Here is a 21,218-nt window from a genome sequence, read left to right as displayed (position 1 = left end):
GAGAGAGAGAGAGAGAGAGAGAGAGAGAGAGAGAGAGAGAAGAACATGTATGTGCAAGGAAAACAGTCAAGTCTTCATTCTACCCAGCTAACATGATAATACTGGATAAGGCACGCAGCACTCCACACCCCAAAGCCTATCACTTCCTATCCAAGAAAAGGAGGGTGTTTCATTATCTGTCCTCTCTAGTACCTAGGTTGGTCCTTGCATTTAATCTGAATCCTGATGTGTTGGGCCATTTTCACACAAAACAACAAGCAAATATCTGTTTTTGCCAGGATTAATGGGCAGAAATCCAAAGGATACAAATTTCAGGTCAATAGCAAGAGAATACATTCTCTAAAAACTGAGGGCTGCTCAGCAATGGGACAGGCTGCCTTGTGAAACAGTAAGCTTCACATCAACAAGAGTTCAAGCAGTAGCTTGACCTGTCAGAAATGTGACATCTCTAAGAATTTATGATTCGGGCACCCAGGACTCCTCCACTGCTAAAGAACACTAAATTTGGAGCCAAAGGTTCTTGTTTTGTACTCTGGATCTGTGTGAGCTTGGGCAAGTCATTAACCTCTCTAGACTTTGATTTCTTTCTCTGTGAAATGACAACTAAGACAGGTTAGATGCCAACCAAAGTCCCCTTCCAGCTCTAAAATTTATGGATCTCTACTGTCAGTCAGGGAACTAGGGATATATAGGTTTCTAAAAGTTAGGGGTTTTTTGGGGGAAAAACATTTGGAAGAAAGAAACTAGGGGGTCTAGCAAACCTGGATTTACAGAATAAGAAATGGGTATCCCAAACTTTCTGGCTTGAGGGGCAGAAAGGACAGGGTGCCACTAGCAGGAAGTAAGGACATCTAATCAGACATCTAATCTGCACCTTGCCCTGCTGACCAGAAAGGGAAGTACTGCTAGGACTGCTAATGATGCTGCCCTAGTTAAGGTTTGAAAAAGAAAAGCCTTATTTGGAATCCACATTTTTAATCTTATTCATGAGTTGAACATTCATTCCCTTTGGGCAGAAGGACAGAAAAGAGGTGATATGATATGGTTGGAAAAAACCTTAGATCTGTTGGGAGTCAGGGGGTCAGAGTTTGAATCCTGTCTCTGCTATGAACTACCTGTGTGACCTTGAGCAAACTCCTTCACCTTTCTGAACCTCAATTTCCTCACCTGAAGGAGCTTACTGGATGGTTTCTATGGTCTCAGCCTGTTAGAAAATCCTAGGATTCTGTGTGCTATTTTGTTCAGGAGGCAGCTCAGTGGGTAGAGCTCTGGGTGTGGAGTCAGGAAGACCTGAGTTCAAATTTGATCTCAGCTGGGAGTACCCTGGAAAGTGTGCCTCAGTTTCCTTAACTATAATATGGAAATAATAATAGCACCTACCTCCCAGGATTGTTATGAGGACCATAGATATTTGTAAAGCACCTTAGCACAGTGTCCAGCATATAAGTGGTGTATGAATGTTAATTATCATTATTATTTTATTATTATTATCTGGAAAAGAGATATCTACAGCATCTACCTTTCAGGGTTGACCAGAAATATTCGTCAGCTACTTAGCCTGGAATCTGGCTCATGCTAGGTGCTGTATAAATGCTGATTCTCTTTTCCCTTCCCCTTTCTTCCAAACTTGAAACTGTTTCTGAAGACTATCCCTAGCTAGAGCTCTAATAACCTGAATTTGAAATTTTAACTGTATGAGTTCTTTGTACATAAAAAAGTAAAGTTTGCTATTATGTTTATAAAACCCCAATTTAAGAAAGTGGAGGTATTTTTTGTGTTTTTTTTTTTTAAATGTATGTCTAGGGGTGGCTAGGTGGCACAGTGAATAGAGCTCCGGCCCTGGCGTCAGGAGGACCTGAGTTCAAATCTGGCCTCAGACACTTGACACTGACTAGCAGTGTGACTTTGGGCAAGTTGCTTAACCCCAATTGCCCTCCAAAAAAAAAATCAAATGCATGTCTAAACTCAAATTAAATCTGAAATAAAGAACTAAAGCTGATTTTTCTCCTAAAAGGAAATAGATGATCAAATGTGTGTGTATGTGTGGTGGGGAGGAGTGGGGAGGGGGTTGGGGTAGTCCAAGCCTGTGATTTCATCTCTGTACAAACTCACTGGTGTAGAAAAGTCTCTCAGGTGCTGGTGGGTAATCTGTTTGCAAGTACCAGCCGGAAGAAGCTGCCCAGGTTAGTGAGAGGTAAGAGACTTAGCCAGGGTCACACTGCTAGGACAAGTCAGAATCAGTCTTGCACCCTGTCTTCCTGACTCAGGGCCAGCAGCTCCTTACCAGTCATGCTGCCTCCTGGCTGAGCCATCAGCTCAGGAGAGGGATTGAATGTGCATGCATGAAGCCAGCTCTGCATGAAGGGTTAATACAGCCAGCACTCTCATTAGTGTCTGGAGCTGAAAGAAACTGACAGCAGCCCCAATGCCAAAAAGCTGCCACCATGTCCGTGCTGCCTGCTGTGTGCCCAAACAGCAGAATGAAGGAGGGAGGAGGGCCTGACCAGGCAGAGCAGTTACAGAGATAGGCACTGTTCTAGGGAGAGGAACAGCAGGCACTCGGGATTAACATTTTTTTTTTAAAGCATGCCTGATCTTTGCATTTTGGCGCGGAAAATTGGGTGGGGGGAGGCGTATATGAGTTCTGCCTGCGTTCAACCTGTCCTTTGATGGATAAAAACATACTGTAATTATTTCTTAGGATAACAAGTCTGTTAATACTTTCATGATTCTGGAGTCTTCTAGAACATATCTGTCTAGGAAATCTCAAGATCCACACCTGGCAGAGACAGTGCAAACACAGCTGTTTGGGCATGGGGGGGTGGAGAACAATAGAGCTGTCCACACAGAATCACTACTACCTTGGTAGGCAGGACCTCCTCACCTGGAATACTGCCTTCTGCAGTCAGCTAAGTTGTAAAGTTGGCATTCTGAAATTTTTCCCTCTACCTTACTGTTTTCCACCTCCTTTAGCTGGGGGGTGGGGGGGGAGGGAGAAGGGCGGGGAGGGGAGTCTTCTGAAATGGGACATTAAGCAGCAAATAAAATCAACATCTCACTTATCCAGAAGTCACAGACCTACCTAAAAGATCCCCTTCCTCTATTCCTGTAAGCGTTGTTTTTTTTTTTTTAAAGCAATTGGGGCTAAGTAACTTGCTCAAGGTTACACGGCCAGTTATTTTTGTGTGGGTGCCCAGTATCTGAGGCCAGAACCGATCCCAGGTCTCCCAACTCTGGGGCTGGGTTCTTACTCACTGCGCCACCTGGCTGCCCCAAGTTTTTTTTTTTTTTAAGTCCCTAAGTAATCAAAAATGCATTGGCATAAAATCCATGCACTTTATTGGAACTCACTCAGAGCCTGCTGACTCTCATTTTACTCACAGTTCTAATGAGTTTGGTTACCTTATTAGCTTTCCCAGATTGGATTAGGACCAGAAAATCAGGGGTTGGAGTGAGGGTCCCCAGCAGTTGCTGAGGGTAGGTATATTTGCTGTTGCAAGAAGCAACCAAATATTGTGAGGGAAGAGTCAGAGAAACTATGTAAACCACAAACTCCTAAATCCTAACAGTGAGGGCTGTATCAGTGCAGGCCCTCCTAAAGGCCACAAATAAACTCTTTCAGCTGCCTTCCCTTTGAAAGTCAGTCATTGCCAATGTCTCCTTCCCCTGCCTCCCCCCACCCCAACTCCAAGCTGGTCTAGGGGTGGGTCCACACACAGCACTTTGGGAGGAACAAAAGGGAAGAGGGAACAGATGGTACCTCCTGAATCATGAGTGTGGTTGGTGTAGCCACGGGAGACCACCTCTTTCTTCCCATCTGGAAGTGGGAATCTCAGCAGAAGCTTCCAAAGGGCAAAGAGGAAAGAGCTGAGGGCAGCTGGACTATGTGCCCAAGCTGACTTGGAATTCCCCGTGGGGGCAAAGGGCTAAGGATATAGGCTAAAGACTCGTCCAAAGTCATCAGGCTCAATGATGAAAGCATCTCACATAAAATCTGGACTAATCTGTACCAAAGAGCCTCCCAGCTGCATTTCTCTCTCCTTATTTCTAGAATCCCCTAGGACAGCACTAACAGGATTTTTCTCACTCCCTTCCTGCCCAACCCCAACCTTGGGAAACAGCCTACCACTGCGAGATCCAGGGGGGCCTGCCCACTCATTCTACCAAGATGTTAACTGACAGCTGTAACCACACCTTCCCCAGGTCTTTGCAGAGAAGGGGTATGAGGGCAGCTGCCCTCCCTTCTCTATCCCTTCAGCTGCCAGGACCCCAAAAAAGGGACCCATCTTCCTATGCACCCCAAATAAACTTGAGCCAAAGGCTTTCCTATGTCAGATCCAGAGGTGGCTGCACCACCTTGTGGTTACAAAGGAGACTGTTGAATCATGAGTCAGAGGACCTGCATTCAAATCCCAGCTTTAACACAAATAACCTGGGGCAAAGCCACGCCATCTTTCTGGGTCTCAGTTTCCTCCGCTGTAAAAAGAAGGGGTTGTGTGACAGAACTTGGAATCACTGCCATCTCTCCATCTACTATCCTATGATCTGGGTTTGAATCCCAGCTCTGATACCAACTGTAGGGTGGTCTTGTTCAATTTACTTTTCCACCCTGGCCCTCATTAGAGTTAGCTCATCTTTAAATGAGGGGGCTGAACTAGGTGACCTCGGAGGTCCTTGGGAACTCTAAAGGGATGGTCCTGCTTTGTAAAGAAGAATGGCTCCTCTCTCCTCCCCCAGCAAGGGTGATTAAGAAATCTGAGATTCGTCTGTCACCTTGGAAAGGCCTGCTGAGCCCTGCTGTGGGAAGATGAACAACTTTTAAAAACTGAAACCTTTGAAGCTGGAAATCAATGCCTGGGGGGTGGGGAGTAGGGCACCCAGGGGGTCACACAGTGCTGGCCTTGGTCTCTGGGGTATCTGGGGTTTGCCTGTTACCTTCAAGAATGGAATCACAAAGGGACGAAGAGGAAAGTTGGTGGCCTCTTGCAGCTTACAATGGAATTCCTCAATGGTCACTGTGGAGTTCTGTAAAGAGGAAGGAAAAGAGTTGGAGGGGGACACTAAGAAAGCCCCTCCCACCCCAACCCAAACAAGCTCCTTTTGTCCATTTTCCTTTGTCCACGGCTGCTGGGCCACAGCATAGGTTTCTAACACCGAGCAGCTGCCTCAAAGGTCCTGCTAGTCGCTGTTGCCCCTTGACACTTCAGGAGGCAAGGATTCCATGCCTGAGCAGGGACTTGTCACTGCAGGATGGCTAAGGAGGCACCAGAGCTGCTGACAACTCACCACCCCCCCCTGCCCCCAGGCAGTCCCCAAACAAGGCCATCACAGAGACTTGGGTGGCCAGCACTAGGCAGCATTCTCACTCTGGATTCCAAAATGGGCTTTTCCCAGAGGCTCAGAGAAAAAAAGTGAGGGGGAGAGAGAAGGGAGTTGAGGAGGAAAAGGAAAGGAAGAAGGAGGAAAGAAGGAGAAAAAGGAGGAAGAAAGATGAGAAGGGGAAGAGGGAGAAGAGAGGAGGAAGAAGAGGAAAAGGAAAAAGAAGGAAGAGGAGAAGTGGAAAAGGAAGAAGAGAAGGAAAAAGAGAAAGGAGGAGAGGAAAAGGAAGAGGGAGAGGAGGGAAAAGTAAAAAAGGAAGAAAATAAGGAAAAAGGAGAGGAGAAGGGAAGAGAGGAAGGAAAGGAAGACTAGGAGGGAGGAAAGGAGAGGTAGAGGAGGAAGAAGAGGATGAGAGGCAGAGGGAAGAACATATTAATATGTTCCTTCTTATACCCCAAGTTTGAATGGAATCCTCAGAGAGGGCCAAGCCTATTTCTTTCATTTCAAGCCTACAATTTAGAACTAAAGGAAAAGAAGCAAGAGGAGTCCACTCTCTCCTCCCTTCTCTTCTGAATGTCAGGCAGGAGTTTTGATACCAAAATAACAAAATGGGGAAAAGTCCATCCAATTCAGCAGGGTGGTATCTTCCGTTGGGAAATAGAAAGCTCACCCAAAATCTAACTCTTCCCTCTAGATAGATAACTGGTTGATTGCAGAGGGTGCTAAAAGTTGCAGGGACAAAAATTTGTTTCCATTCAAGGTCTATGAGGAAGGTGAGTAAAAATCCATTGCTGCTGGTCCCAAATGGGGGAGAAAAGATGTTTTGTTGAGTCATTTCATCAGTTCGAGGGGCAAGTGAGGCCTCAGGGCTCTGAGCTTACTAGCTTGGAGGACCCCTCTGAGCCTCAGTTTCCTCAAATGTAAAATGAAGGAATTACACCAGGTGGGCTTTGAGATCTCATCCAGGTCTAATCCAGGATAAACCATAGTATATGCATTACAAGACAGGGAAAGAACTTGGCATGTCCCCAAAGAGAATACAAAGGTGTGAATAATCATTATTTTTAAGGCTCTGGCTACCACAGCAGCCTAAAGTGAAAGAGGTGCTCAATTCACAGGCCTGGAGTCTGAGGTTCAAACCTTTCCCTAGCTTATCTGAGCAACTTTAGATAAAAAGGATATCGGACACTTTGATTTTTGAGTCGTTTCAGTTGTGTCTGACTCTTCATGACCTCATTTGGGTTTTTCTTGGCAAAGATACTGGAGTGGTTTGCCATTTCCTTCTCCAGCTCATTTTACAAATAAGGAAACTGAGGTAAAAGGATTAAATGACTTGTGTAGGGTCACACACCCAAGTAAGTATCTGAGGCCAGATTTGAACTCAGGAAGATGCATCTGATTCCAATTGCCTCTGACACTTACATAGTACTTTAAATTTCCCAAAGAGCTTTAAGCACATTATCTTAACTCATCCTTCTTCATGTAGGACTATTCATTTCCCACTGCTGTCTTCCATACCTTGAACACACTTTCACCTTCCTCCTGTCTCTGAGAATCCCCAGTTTCCATCAATACTTACCCTCGGTGCCACTTTCTAGATTTTCCTGATCTATCTCTCCCCATCCCCTACCTCCATCTGGTCACCCACTAGTGTCTTTGTCCCCCCAAATTATCTTTTATCTATTTGGTAAATACCAAACACAGTAAAACACACATACACCTATATGTGAATGTTTGTCTCCCTCAACAGAACATAAGCTTCTTGAGAGCAGAGACTATTTCCCTTTTAAATGTGCATCCTTGGTGTCTGCACAGAATAGACACTTAAAAAAATGCTTACTGATGGGGTTGACTAGTCTTCATACAACCCTTTGAGGCAGTTACTAAAGTCTCATGCCCATTTTACAGATGAGGGAATGAGGCTCAGAGGGATTCAGTGACTTTGCTCTTCACAAGCAGCTGTCACCACACAGTTAGGAAATGTCAGAGGCTGGATCTGAGTTCACTTCTCACCCACCTCTGACCCTGGCATTCTTTTCTTTTGGGAGAGGGAGAGGGCAATTGGGGTTAAGTAACTTGCCTGAAGTCACACAGCTAGTAAGTATGTCAAGTGTCTGAGGCTGGATTTGAACTCAGGTCCTCCTGATTTCAGGGCTGGTGCTCTATTCGCTGCCCACCTAGATGCCCCCCTGTCATTCTGTCTGCTGCATTATGTTGCCTCTCTAATAATCAAGGTGATAAGTAAGAGTTTTGTCTGCGGTGCTGAGAAGAGGCATGCAGAGTCTCCCCTTTCAGAAACTTGGAGCCATGCTTTGCAAGCATTTACAAGGAAGATATTGGGGATAGAGGCTGACCCTAAAAGGCCAGGAGACAGCAAAAGCTCCTTCCTCGGCCAGGGTCAGTGCCAGCAGCACCTCCAATGGAACAGCTGTTGTCTTACAAATGCTGGGAATCCGGCACTGAACCATCTGAAAGCAACAGCAAGAAAGCTAAGGGCCCACTGAACAGTGGACAGCAGGAAATCACAGCTTCCCTGCACCACCGTGTTCTCAGGGGACCCAAATGTGAGTGTGGCAGCTACAGAAATAACTGCTCTCTGCATTTGCAAGGGAATTGCCTTCCTGTGAGGTGCTGAGTGACGGGAGTCCCTTGGAGCTGTTCACAGACACTGTGAAGCTTGTAATTTGGAAAATTATTGTTTTGAAAATTAAACCTGCTGCTCAGTTTTCTCCTCTTTATTTTGGAAACAATGTCATAGGCATATGACCTAGGAAATAAAAACCTTGGCCTGATTCTGCTGAATGTCAGTCTGTTGGGAAACAGTCAAGGAAGCAGAAGAAAAGAACCCTAGGCAGGTTCATCAGTCCTGAAAGAAGGCCAAACAAAAAATATGCAACCAGAGTTCTTTGATTAATGCCCTTACTATGAATTCAATCCAGACTAGCACACATCTATTAAGCATGTACTCTCAGTCACTGGATGAGTTCAGGGACAGGACAAGGAAACAAAGCAGTCCCTGCCCTTAAGGAGTCTACATTCTGTATGAGTATGAGAGAACAGAACACACAAATATTCAAGAATGGAATGACGAAAATCTGTTGGAACTATCAAGTTTCTGTCATTCATGGGTAGAAAAAGAGGGAGTTTCAGGCAAAGAGAGAGAGAGTCAGGTACCGAGGCTATGAAGGATGGGAATGATTGTCATACTTACTACCAAAGCCAAGACGAGGGTTCGAACCTTCTCTCCAATCTCAGGGGAAATGTCATTACCAAATTGCTGGAGAGTAGTCAGAAAGCGCTTCAGTTTACTGAGCTGCCGGGCCCCACAGGTAGCAGGAAGCTGCTGATTGGTGAGTGATGAGGACGAGGAGGAGGCGGGGCCGTTGCTGAACCTCTGTGGTGGGGATGGAGCGCCATTCAAGGTGGGTGGTGAATGGTTAATCCCATTGGACACTGAAGGGGACACAGAGAACCTGAATAAATGACCTGCATAAATTTAGAACCTCAAGGCCAATTCTGTCCCTAATGCCTTTGCCTTTGAGGCGTAGGTGCTGATGCTCCAAACAGCTGACATCTTGGATGACAAGATTCCAAACCGCTCTCCCCGCTCCCCTCCCAGCCGTGCTCCAAATCTTGGCAGACTCTGAATGATGGACCCATTCTAAGAAAATGCAAGACTTTATTGAGATAAATGTGAAACCCTACATTCAAATCCAAGAAATGAACTTCCCATGATGTGGGAGGCATGGCTGCATGACAGTTAATGTGAAAGATCTTAATATAATGAATCAACAATGTGACACAGTAAGGCCAGAGAGAGAGACAGAGACAGTGTATGTATACACGCTGTCTATAATACTATGAAGGCAGGATGGCACAGGGATGACTGTGAAGCCAGAAGATTCAGGTTCAAATTCTGCCTCTGACATAGACCAGTTGCGTGATCCTTAACCACTGCCCCTCTCAGGGTTCCACAAAACTTTAAGACTCAAAGTTGAAGAGAAGGTACTGATCCATCCTTGGTAGAGAGGGTCTCCTCCCCAGACAGTTTCCTATACCAGTGAAAAGTCTAGTCCCTATGTCTAGCTCTAATACTGAGAAATCAGACTTTGGATATAATTAATGTGCTTCTTACTAATAAAAATTTCAAATCCTGATGCCCTTCCCTTATACTACAAGGGGATTCTACATGCTTTTCAGTATAATTTTCCACTTGAACACACCACAAAAATAAGCTTGATGCTGTTAGTGGTTTGAGAAGGAGGCAAGGTCATTGAGAGGGGCAGCCGGAGTCTTTCACTAAAGCAAATGACATTCTCTAGGTCCAGAAAACCCTCCCCTCTCTACCCCAACCCCAGCCTTTCCTTTTGTTAACATTCTATTCATCCTTCAAGGCCTAGTTCAAATGCCAACTCCTTCAAGCAGCCTTCTCTAATCTCCATCTTCCCATCCCTTCACCTGAATTAAAAAAAAAAAAAACTCTCCTCTCCCATTGTTCAGTCAAGTTTGACTCTTCCTGACCCCATTTGGGATTTTCTTGGCAAAAATACTGGAGTGATTTGCCATTTCCTTCTCCAGCTCATTTTACAGATGAGGAGACTAAGGCAAACAAGGTTAAGTGACTCACCCAGGGTCACACAGCTAGAAAGAGTCTTAGACCAGACTTGAACTCAGGAAGATGAGTTTTCCTGACTCTAGGCCCAGTGGTCTATTTACTGTGTGACCCAGCTGACTCCTCTTTCCCCTCCAAAGAACTTTTATTCCATCTTGTTCATAGCTTTACTGTAGTGGAAAGAACAATGGATTTGGAATTAGAGGACATGGGACCGAATCCTAGCTGTGCTACTTACCAGCTATATGACCTTGGGCAACTCATTCAACCTGTATGATCCCCAGGCTCCTCCCTTGTAAAATGAGAGTTGGCCTAGAGGGTCTCTAAATCTATGATTCTTGACTGGTATATCTGCTGTTCAGGGTTAAGACCTAGGCTCATCACCAAGGAGGCTTCAGGGGGATGATTATTTTGGCCACAGCCACTCTCAACTATTATCTAGTGAGGAGCAGGCATCGGGGCTGGATCTGCATTGCTTATTGCATGAAAATGAAGCCCTCACCTCTCGCCTCCGCTCGATGATCTGTTTTACCGTCCGTGTTTCCACTGAAAGGTCAGTTGTCTTTGGAACAATGCCCTCCTCTCAAGTGACCCCATAAACACCCTCCCACCACCACCAGCGCTTCATCACTGACCCACCCTGACTGTGTGCTCTCCTTCCTACAGGCCTTAGCTCAAAGGAGCCCTTTTTGACAGCCAGCTTAATATAAAAGCTTATTATGGCCCAGTCTTTTCCCAAATTAAACATACCCACCCCCAAGTGGCCAAACATAGAGACAAAAAAGGAAGACATTCATGTAGGCATCTGCAGCCTTGCCTGGCCTCTGAAGTCCAAATACCAGAAAATGTTTATCAGGTAATTAAGGTCTGCTTCATTTCAAGATACACAGGCCTGTTTAGACCAGAAGCCACAAGTCAGTAACTGGTTTTGCTCAGCCCTCTCCAGCAGCCTCATTCACCTGGGGTTAAAATCAATCTGCAGTCCAGCTATTTAACTTCAAGGGATTAGTATCTGTCAAAGAAAATGAGGCCTCTGGCTAAAGGCTTGCACTGAAACCTCTGGGGTCTCTTCCTCACTAATCTTTTGCTACACGAGGGCCAACTTGGTGCTTAGTGTGGATGGAGCCCTGGATATGAAGGGCAGAGGACCAGTGTGTGTATCCTACTCCCTGTGTATCCTTGGGTCAGTCCCTTAACTTCTGCTTGCCTCAATTTCTTCCTCTGTAATACTAATAATAGCTAACACTTATATAGTGGTTACTACATATCAGGCACTGTGCTAAGCAATATATATATATATATATATAATTTTTACAAATATATCATTTGATCCTTACAACAACCCTATGAAATAGATGCTATTATGACCCACACACCCCCATTTTACAGAAGAGGAAACTGGGGTAAAAGGAAGTTAAGTGACTTGCCCAGGATCACACAGCAAATGTCAGAGGCCTGATCTGAATTCAGGTCTTCCTGACTCCAGGCTTGGTCCTCTAAGCCACTTTGCTACCTAGAGGATTAACTGAGGGTATCAGACTCAGTGTTCACCACAGTCTCTTTTAGCTCTAATTCTTTGATCCTGGGACATTTTTCACTGATGTCTACATAATTAGTACAAGGTAGCTCTACCTTGGAGTAGGACCTATGTAACCTAAGGCTCCTGCCACCACTGCAGGCCTAGTTATTTTGCAAGCAACCTTTCTGGGATTTCTGCTTGGAGGCCCGGAAATTATATTAACCCAGCTTGGGATGAGACGTAATTTCTTCCCTTTACTATTGGTGATTTTCTTCCCCACTTGTAGACAATGGAGTTAGACTCAACAAAATGAGAATGTGGTACTCATGGGATGGAGTGACTGGGTATGGGAGACTGGAGACTGAGAGAGCTGAGCAAAAGAGAGAAAAATCAGGGGCATGGATCAGTGTGAGGATACCCGCAGAGGCTACCTTTGTGTCATGGTTGTCGAGCAGTATTCTATTCTAGACAGGGAAGAGAAACTAAGGCAAATGCAGTCAATCAACAAGGGTACATTAAATATCAATGATGTGCCAGGAATTATGTAGAAACTCTTTCCCATTTCACAAAGAGCTGCTTCTATGTATCCTCAGATGGAATTAAAAAAAAGGCAATTTAACCAGTATCTGGTGATACCGGTAGTAGTGCTGGTGTTTTGCAAATTGCCTTAAAATTCCAATAACATTAGGAAGGGAATATCTGGAGTTCTAAGAATTTTGAAAATCCAAGATAATCATTTAAAACTGGACATTTTAACTCCACTCAAAAAGAACCACAAAATTCCAGGCAAAAATAACGTGGGAAAACCAAACAGAACACCCGGTTCAGAAATAACCTGGATGAAGCAAGGATTGAGAGATAGCACAGCAGATAGTAAACTGACTTCTAAATCAGGAAGACTGGAATTCAAATTACACTTCTGACACCAACCGGCTGAGTGACCTTAACGTCCTAGTACTGGATCTTAGGAGTTTGTTTAAAAAAAAAATCCTGACAATCTCAATATAGTTGCTTTCTTTGGTAATCCTATGCATTTAAAAACATTACTTTGAGAAGGGGTCCATCAAATTCACTAGATTCACATTAAAGGGACAATGCCAGTGTTGTGCCCCTCCCCCACTCCCACCCCTTATCTCCTAATGTTGCATTATACCAAGGCAGGCAATCTTACATGCTGTAGGGGTGAAGGAGCCTGGGCGAGGTCCACCAGGGTTGATAGGTGGCCGTGGAGGCATGGTGGGAGGCGACGATCTAGACTGTATTTTCACTTCCACAGGGGATCCGGGCATCGCTGGCACCCTCTTCTCACTGGTAACTGTGAAGAAGAAAAGGGTTATGCATGTCAACAGGTGGACTCTCTCACAGGTGAGACATTGTACAGTGAGCTTCAAAATGCAACTATGGGGAATATGAAAATTCTTAACATTCCACCAAAGGCTTTTAGAATTGGAGAAGACTTGGCAAGTTATCCAATCCAATGTCCCCCTCCCATTTTTTTTTTATTTTTCTTTTTGCTTTTTGGAGGGGGGAAGGTAGAGCAATTGGGGTTAAGTGACTTGCCCAAGGACACACAGCTAGTTTTGTGTTGTGTCAGAGGCCGAATTTGAACTTAGGTCCTCCTGACTCCAGGGCCTGGTGCTCTATTCACTGCACCATCTACTCGCCCTCTCCCCATTTTTTTTTTAGCATGAGAAAGCTGAGGTTCAGAGAAGGAAAAGAAGTCCCCCAAAGGCACACAGTGGGTTTGCAGCAGAGGGACTAGAACTCAAGTCTTCTGAATCTCAGACCTATAGTATTTCCCCTTTGACACTGACACTGGAACTGGGCTCTGTAACATTCTCTAAAAGGCTAACTAGAAAGCTTCATTCCCAATAACCCCTTAAGACAGGTAATGTCAAAGGAGCTGGCTGGGCACAGTTCTCACAAAAGCCAATTGTTAAATTTTCAGCATGAGCATTAAGATGTCAGACACCTGCAAATGCTACAAGTCTTGTTTTGTTGATGGCCTAGACTTAAGAAAGAGATGAAGAAAATAGTAAGAATGGAGATTAAACTTAAGAGTGTGTTTTGGATAGCAGGTTGTTAAACATTTACTCCTGAGGGAAGGGGCAGATTTTGTAGCTCTCCAAATCCATCACTAACTCACAGACACACCCTCAGCTCCCCAAATCCATCACACACACACAGAGGCTCATGAACACGGTCCTCAAGCTTCCCAGCATGCAATGGGAATAGGATACCATCAGATTGTTAGAGAACACTCCCTATCACGGAGCTCATTTATAAACTTAAATGAACTGTCCAGACTAAGAAGAGGTCACATCTCCCTCTGGAGTGATTTATAGCAGCTGTCTAAAACCACCAAAGGCCTGGATGTGAGAGGGTGGCAGGAGGGAAAACCAGTTACAGGCTTAACGTGACTGTGGTGGAATTTGGTCTGCATGAATATAAATCTGATTCTATAGACTCACAGAGAAGGGAAGAGTAGCTGGATTCCAAACCTTGGTGTTTGCCAAAAGAAATTTCTTTCTCATTGAAGAATCAGTCATTTACTTTGGTTAAGAATTAGGCCAAATCTAATTCTTTCACCACCTGAAAACCAAACTACGCCTATCCTCTGGGAACAAAAACTTCTTCAATTATGTATCCCATTGACCCCTCCGTGACTCCATTTCATATTTACTGCAATTCAGAAATAAAGAAACCGGGTCAAAGGTCAGGCTCAGTCTGTGACCAAACCTGAAGTTTTCTTCTCCCTAGATGTGGACCCAACACTTGAAAAGCTAACCTGGAACAGAGGATGACAACTACTAACCTTAAAAAGTGATTTCAGGTTTGCAAAACCCTGTGCACTATGTTATCTATGCATTTATAACAATATGACTACTGTTTAACCTTAAAAATCCTATACGGTAGGTACTTTGGGTATTTTCATTCCCATTTTAAAGATGAGGAAACTGAGGCAAAGAAAAGTTTAATAATTTTCCCAGGATCACACAGGTGTTAAAGAGTCTGAAGAGGCCTTAGAACCTATGCCGTGGGGGGAAAAACCGCATTGATTCTACTTTAGAATTGATTTTATTGTGTGTTAGTACTGACATTTGTGTAATTGGCTAAGTCCCATTTTATTGTATCCAAGTTATGTTTAGAAGTTCAGCTTTCCTGTAAAATAGTCCTTGTCTCTCTAAGTTTACAAGTTCATTATTTCTGTGAAATCAATGGTCTGTTCTGATGTCAAAGAAATCTGTTCTTTCTACCCCACTGGTCCCCCTTCAAGAAAGTCTGGTTGTTAACCCATGTACCACTAACTAACCTTGCAGGTGGACACAATCAATCAGCAACCAGATAGAAGTAGGGGTGGTTGCTGCCCCACCTCCCCCCATACTCAATCTCCAGCCAGTCACAGTGTTTTCTCATCTAGGATGCTGTCTTTTTACTATGGATGCTCTTCCTTTGTCTATTAAAATGATTTCTTAAGCCCTGTCTCAGTGTGAGGAGGCTGAGACCCTATTTATTGGCAAATTTGTACTTTGCTAATAAATTGTGCTCAGAACTGTAACTTTGTGCCTCAGTTTACCTTAATTTCAATTGTGTCAGCCCCTTTGAAGCATTGTGGACCAACTCATAGATCAACCAATCAACCCACAATGCTTGCTGCCTCTGTGAACTTGGAAATCATTTTACTCCCACGGTCCTCAGTTTACTGATCCCTAAAATGAAAGGGTTGGCCTACAAGGTCCCTTCCATTGCCAGGTCTAGACCCCTGTGATTCCCATCTCCAATACCTCCTATCCAACTACATTACAGTTCCTTCTCTTACAAGAAAAGCTGTTTAACTTCTGAGTCTTTTCCCTCATCCCTGTAAAATGGGGGCAGTAATACCCAGAGTACCTTTATGTGCTTTGCTGTAAGGCTTAGATGAGATAATGCCATTAAAAGTGCTCTGCAAGTGTTAAAGTACTGTATAAATGTCAATTCTTAAAAACAATGAGAAAATAAAACTGTCTACCTTAGACCTCAGACTCTCCCCTTCGAAAATGCTTACCCTTTAGAGACATATGCAAGGAACGATACTTAACATCAAACTCTCCAAGCTCCCAGGGGAGAAGCCTGCTGGCTTCTTTGGAAGCCAGAAAGAGGCTGGTCAGGCCGGGGAGGGTGAACATAGACAGGCCAGCCCTCCTCTTCCCCCCCTTCCTATTCCTCACCTGCTCACAGGACACTTTCTCCTCTGGCCAAACAGATTAGCCAAACGATGGAGCTGGTGCCTTTCCCTGGGACTGTGCTCTCACCGTGCCCTTCAGAGAAGGGTTGACACGTTTCCAGCTTATCCATCTGCGGCCCAGCTTTGCTGAGGAGGGGGAGAAGGGAAGGAAGGAACTGACAGTTGTCTCACACTGTTCAGTGTTGTGTGTGCTGTGCAGCAACCTAAAGGGAGCCTTTCCTCAGACCACCTGCCTTCCCCATGCCGGCGCCAAGGGCCTGAGGAGAGCTTAGCAGTTGGACACATTTTCACATTCAGGGCTTGGCAGAAGGAAAAATCCCGAGCAGCCCAAACGCAGGGGACTGAAAGCTTCGGTTCCTTTCTGATGGATCTGCCACACCAGCTGCCAGGCCGATGAATCAAAGGCCTGCCACGTGACTTTCCACTGGCCACAAGCTTTCACTAGCAGATAGGACAGCAAAAAAAAAAAAAAATTAATCTCCAATACATACTATAGTGAAAAGAGCACCAGATTGGAAACAAGGAGGTCTGAGTACCAGACCTGGCTCAGCCATTGGTCTAGATATGACCTTGGGGTTAACCTCTTAACCCCACTCAGTTTGCTCATCTGCCTAATGGGAATAATGCCATCTGGCCTACCTACCCCCACAGCAGTGCTATCGGGGACAAAGGAGATACTGAATGCAAAAGCACTTTAAAAAAAATTTAATTGATTTTTGTTTTAACAACACCCTCATTTCCTTAAATAAATCCCTAGCCAGTAAGTCATGCCTTGTAACAAGCATTAAAAATAAAGAGGGTGGGATTTACAGGATGAAATTTAGGTGGTGAAAAAACAGAAGATATTAATGATATTATTGAAAGAAAAATAAGAGGCATCACTACCAAAAACCAAACCAAATCAAATACATCTGACAGTAAATAAAATAGCAAAAGCACCTACTCAAAAGCATTATATACATATATATGTCTATGTATATGTACACACATAAACATACACACATAAATGTGAATCTATGAATAAAGGGAATATAGCTTTATCTACCCATAGATTAATGAGGGGCAATTTGGTGGAAGGGATAACAAGAATCCCATTCAGGGTGATCTCTCACATATCCTGGTCCTGTGGCCCTGAGCAAGGTGGGGCAGACTTAGGAGGAAAATACATGCAATGCCTACAATAATGTAAATGCTGAATACCAAAAGGCAGCTGAACTCAGATCAATTATAACCACTAATTCTGATACTTCAGCATAGAACACAAAACACGCTCCCCTCCTTCCACCAGGGTGGTGGACCATGGGATCAGAACGTTACATATACCATCTACCATTTTATTGTTTAGTTTTGCTTAGCTGTATTCCTTTGTTACAAAGGGAGGGCTCGATGTGGGGTAGGGATGGGATCCAAGTTTGAAATGAATATAGTATAAAAGATAAGCATTCAATAATCTTACTGATTTGGTAATGATTTTATCAACCATTTTATTTTATTTTTTAAAGCAATTGGGGTTAAGTAACTTGCCCAAGGTTACACGGTCAGTTTTTTGTGTGGGTGTTAAGTATCTGATGCCAGAACTGATCTCGGGTCCTCCTGACTCCGGGCGGCGCTCTTACTCACTGTGCCACCTAGCCACCCGCCCCTACCAATCATTTTAAATCAAGAATTTAAATGCTTACTATGAGGCAGGCACTGTGCTAAAAAAGGAGAAATAACACAAAAGGCATCAATAAAAACTTTTTTAATGTATAAAAAACATAAAAGTGACTCCTCTATAAAAAAAATTTCAAGTAGGGAATCCATTCTGTTTGGTTTAAATGCTTCATTACTTCCAGGAAACTAAGTAGACATTGGTATTCACCTCTTCATGGCCTCCACGTCTTGAGCAAGCCCAGGGACAGATTGTCTTCATCCCTCTTCAATCTACCCAGGAACAAGCTTGGTTTATTTCTTCCTTCATTTCTCTTCAGCCTCTTAGCAGACCTCCAGAAGCACTTCATCTTATAATCTGTAATTCACTTATCAATCAATCAGGTGACACCATTCCTTACAATTTGTGCCACCTCCTAAACTGTGAGAACCCTGGGGGCCAAGATCTGTGTCACATCTGAATGCTACATATTTCCTAGTGCAAAAAAAATTTTATTGATATCACCTTCATTTCCCAAAAGATTCTTCCCCTTTTCTTGAATTTCTCAAATTTCCCTTATTACTAGAAAAATTCCTAGATTTCTAGAAAATCCCTTTTAACAAAGAATATAGTTTTTTAAAAGTTGCTCAGCATGTTCTCTAACAATATGCTAAGTGAGATTGATTGCGATTACTCCCCTTAGGAAGAAGAGGCATGAAACTTTATAATACCTTATTTTACAGTACCTGATGGGTCATCCTGCAGAAGACAGTTTGCTTTTATTCTGTTTGGCCTCAGAGGGCCATACCAGGAGTAATGGGTGGAAGTCACAGAGGGAGAAAGACTCATGGCTGATGCCGGACAAGCTAAGATTTGTAAAAGCACGACATGGACTGCCTGGGAAGGTACAGGTTCCTCTTTCACTCTAAGTCTTCAAGGAAAGGCCAGGCAAACAGTTGCTTGGAATGAATGTTGTAGAACCCAGTGGTAACACCTGAAACTCAGTGGTAGTAATGGGGACCACACCCATGGTTTTATGGGCAAAATGAGCTCCTGGATGAGTAAATGTTCCATTAACAATTTGCAGCAGCACCTTTTCTGTAATTAATAGCTTTAGAGTTGCTCAGAGCACTGAGAGGTCAAGTGATTGGCCCAGGATCACACAGCTGGTATATGTAAGGGAAATGAGGGACACAGTAGACCCTTTGGAAATGCTTGTTGACTGGCTGATAGATTAAGGTTTCTTTTTCTGGTCTGGGTTTGACCAGATGGCAATTGTGGTCCCTCATAACACCTGAGTCTGTGATATTGACTTTATGATTATTGCCAAGGTCCCCTGAATTCCTATTTAATTTTTCTTCTGGTTCTGAACTATTGAATGACCTGACATTCTCCATTTGGGCCAGGAGCTCCTTGAGGAAGTTTGGGAGAAAAATTACTGGATTTGGAGTCCTTGCTTAGGGTCATAGTGCCACCACTTCCTAATGACCCTAGGCAAATCATGACTTTTAAAAGCCTTACTTTCCTCATTTGTAAAATGAAATATTAATACTTGTACCTATGGCCCACTTCATTTTAGTCTCAGATGATAGTGGGTACAAAAAATAAAAACCAGTGCTGAGCTATTAATGGTACATATACCTTTTCCACAAGTACAAATGATACACAGAGGATCGGTCTGACTTTGGAGAAATGAAAGAAAAGGGGAAAAACATCAATTTCATACCTAATGAACATCTATGTGGAAGACCCCTCATTAATCAGAAGAATCCTCTGTTGGAACAGAGGTCCAGATCTGAGGGTGTTAGGTCTACAGAGTCTCCTCAGGCCAGGGCTCCCTTTCTGGAGCTGCACCATGAAAAAGGGACCTGTTTAGGAACCTCAAAGCAGGGCTTTGGCTGGTTATGAAACTGTTCAGCCTCTGACATCTACTGGCTAATTCACTTTCCTGAGTCTCAGTTCCTTCCTCTGTAAAATGGAGACAGGCAGAAATAGCTGTACTACTTACATCACAAGAATGTCATAAGGAAAGTGGTTTGTAAAACTCAAAATGTGGAATTATTGATTTGCTACAGAATCCCATCTTAAACTATAATTAAAAATGTTTTTATCAAATGTTTATTACAAGGGATGGCTCACTGGAGAGGGAATAGGGTAGGGGAAGTGGATATATTTGGAAAAGAATATGTAGCAAAACCAAAAGGTATCCACAAAAATAAGATAAAATTAAAGATAATCACTATCTACTAGCATCTAGTATCTACACACTAGTGTATCTAGTATCTACACACTACTTTAAGGTTTGCAAAATGCTTTACAAACATAATTTCATTTGATCCTCACAATAACACTATGAGGTATTATGCTATTAGTTCCTTTTACAGGTGAGGAAAATGAGACTGAGCAAAATTAAGTGTGTGGAGTCCTGGAATGTGTTGGCAAATGTTTAACAGAACTCTCTGGAAAAAATTATTTATATCTACCTATCTATCTATAATACACAGATATGCACACTTTTAAGTTTCATATGAATTATTAACACTTTCTTGCTGTCCATTTCTGAGGTGTAAATGTTCACACTGAAAATTCACCAGGCTCTCAGGGTTGGAGCTGGCTCCCAAGTACCCCAACTATGATCCCTAGTAAGGGATGGTAAGTCTCTGAAGCAAACACAGTTCTTCCTGAAGCCAACTCCCACACTATCCACTGCAACACCAAACTCCAGACAGACACTAAGCATGAGATCCCAGTCACTGACATTTGGATTACCCTGTAATCAATTATTCAGATGATAAATATTTCAGGAAAGATTAACAAAATGTCCAAAATTCGTCGTGACGAATCCATGAATGTCCAGAGTCATGGTTGGACTGGATTCATTTTACCATGCAAGGCTGACTTAACTAGATGGACTTCTCTGGAGATATACAACTAGTAATTATGAGCTGAGATTCAAACCCAGGTCACTTGAGTCTAAGGTGGCCCCTGTTACATTCCTCTTTGAATCACTATGGTGACTGGTGGAGGCCTAAGACCACAGAGACACTTGGATGGGACCTTCGTCCAACCCCCCTCATTTTATAGGAGTCTTTTTCCCTGCTAGGGTGAGAAGGAAGAAGTATGAGATGGAACATTTTTTTTAACCAAACAGACCTGAAAGTTAAAATAATCTCTATTTTAAAGAAACCCAGTCATAGTTATAGTGTATGGAAAGGGGTCTATCTACTCATGGCATCTTGGACCTCCCCTGGCTACTCTTGCAACTCAGCTCTCCACAATCTATTAATTTCTTCATGTCATGAGGCCTGGACATTAGTGCACCTGGGGAGTCTTGAGGTTACCCCCACAGTCCCACAACACCAATCAGTGTTGGGATGAGCAAAGACTGGTGGAACACATCTAGGGCAGCTTGAGTTAATTTTGACCTCAGATGAACTAATCAGGATTCAGCTGTGGGTCCTTTGGGTGAGGCAAATAGAAAAAGTTTTAAGGTGGTGGGGGCAGGGAATTCTTAGGCTCCAAGGAATTTCCTTGCCAGTGGCTTTTACCTTCCTAGTAGTCTGCCTTTTATTACCTTGTGGATTACTTTCTATCTAGGCCTTGTTGGTTTATGTTTTTATGAAAGGAATTTAAAATTTAAACCTCAGGCTCTGAGTGATACATTACCCAAGATGATAAAGGATGATGGTGGGTGGGAGTTCAGTGCTTGAAAAGACCTGAAAAAAAGGCTCCATCTAAAACCCAAAATATTTAATATTTCAAATATTTATTAAGTGCAGAGCCTTGAAATAATCTCAAAAATCTCTTTGGACTGCCAACATTTTCTTTGGAGACTTCACCAAACACAACTCCAGATGAAAAATACCCATAAGCAGTCTCCCCAGGTCAGAATCTGGAGCAGTAACTGAATGGC

The 21,218-nt window shown here is 43.5% G+C and overlaps 1 protein-coding gene across 11 annotated transcripts in view; it reads right to left on the bottom strand.

The window, feature by feature from the left end:
- The window catches only part of CBFA2T2 (CBFA2/RUNX1 partner transcriptional co-repressor 2), a 178,804-nt gene that overhangs the window by 35,363 nt on the left and 122,223 nt on the right, over positions 1-21,218 (bottom strand). For all 11 annotated transcript variants that reach the window (XM_069077515.1, XM_069077512.1, XM_069077516.1 and 8 more), the window contains 3 exons: positions 12,622-12,765; positions 8,531-8,772; positions 4,936-5,025 (listed from right to left, as the gene is read on the bottom strand). In XM_069077515.1, coding sequence (XP_068933616.1) covers positions 4,936-5,025; positions 8,531-8,772; positions 12,622-12,765 — 476 coding nt within the window. The remainder of the gene's footprint in view (positions 1-4,935; positions 5,026-8,530; positions 8,773-12,621; positions 12,766-21,218) is intronic.

The sequence above is a fragment of the Petaurus breviceps genome, unplaced genomic scaffold, assembly GCF_028583685.1.
Source record: "Petaurus breviceps papuanus isolate PSGF00001 unplaced genomic scaffold, PetGlider_PUasm1.0 90994, whole genome shotgun sequence".
Taxonomy (NCBI): Eukaryota; Metazoa; Chordata; class Mammalia; order Diprotodontia; family Petauridae; genus Petaurus; species Petaurus breviceps.
Note: the sequence above shows the minus strand (reverse complement) of the source record. Positions and strands in the feature narration are given on the sequence as shown.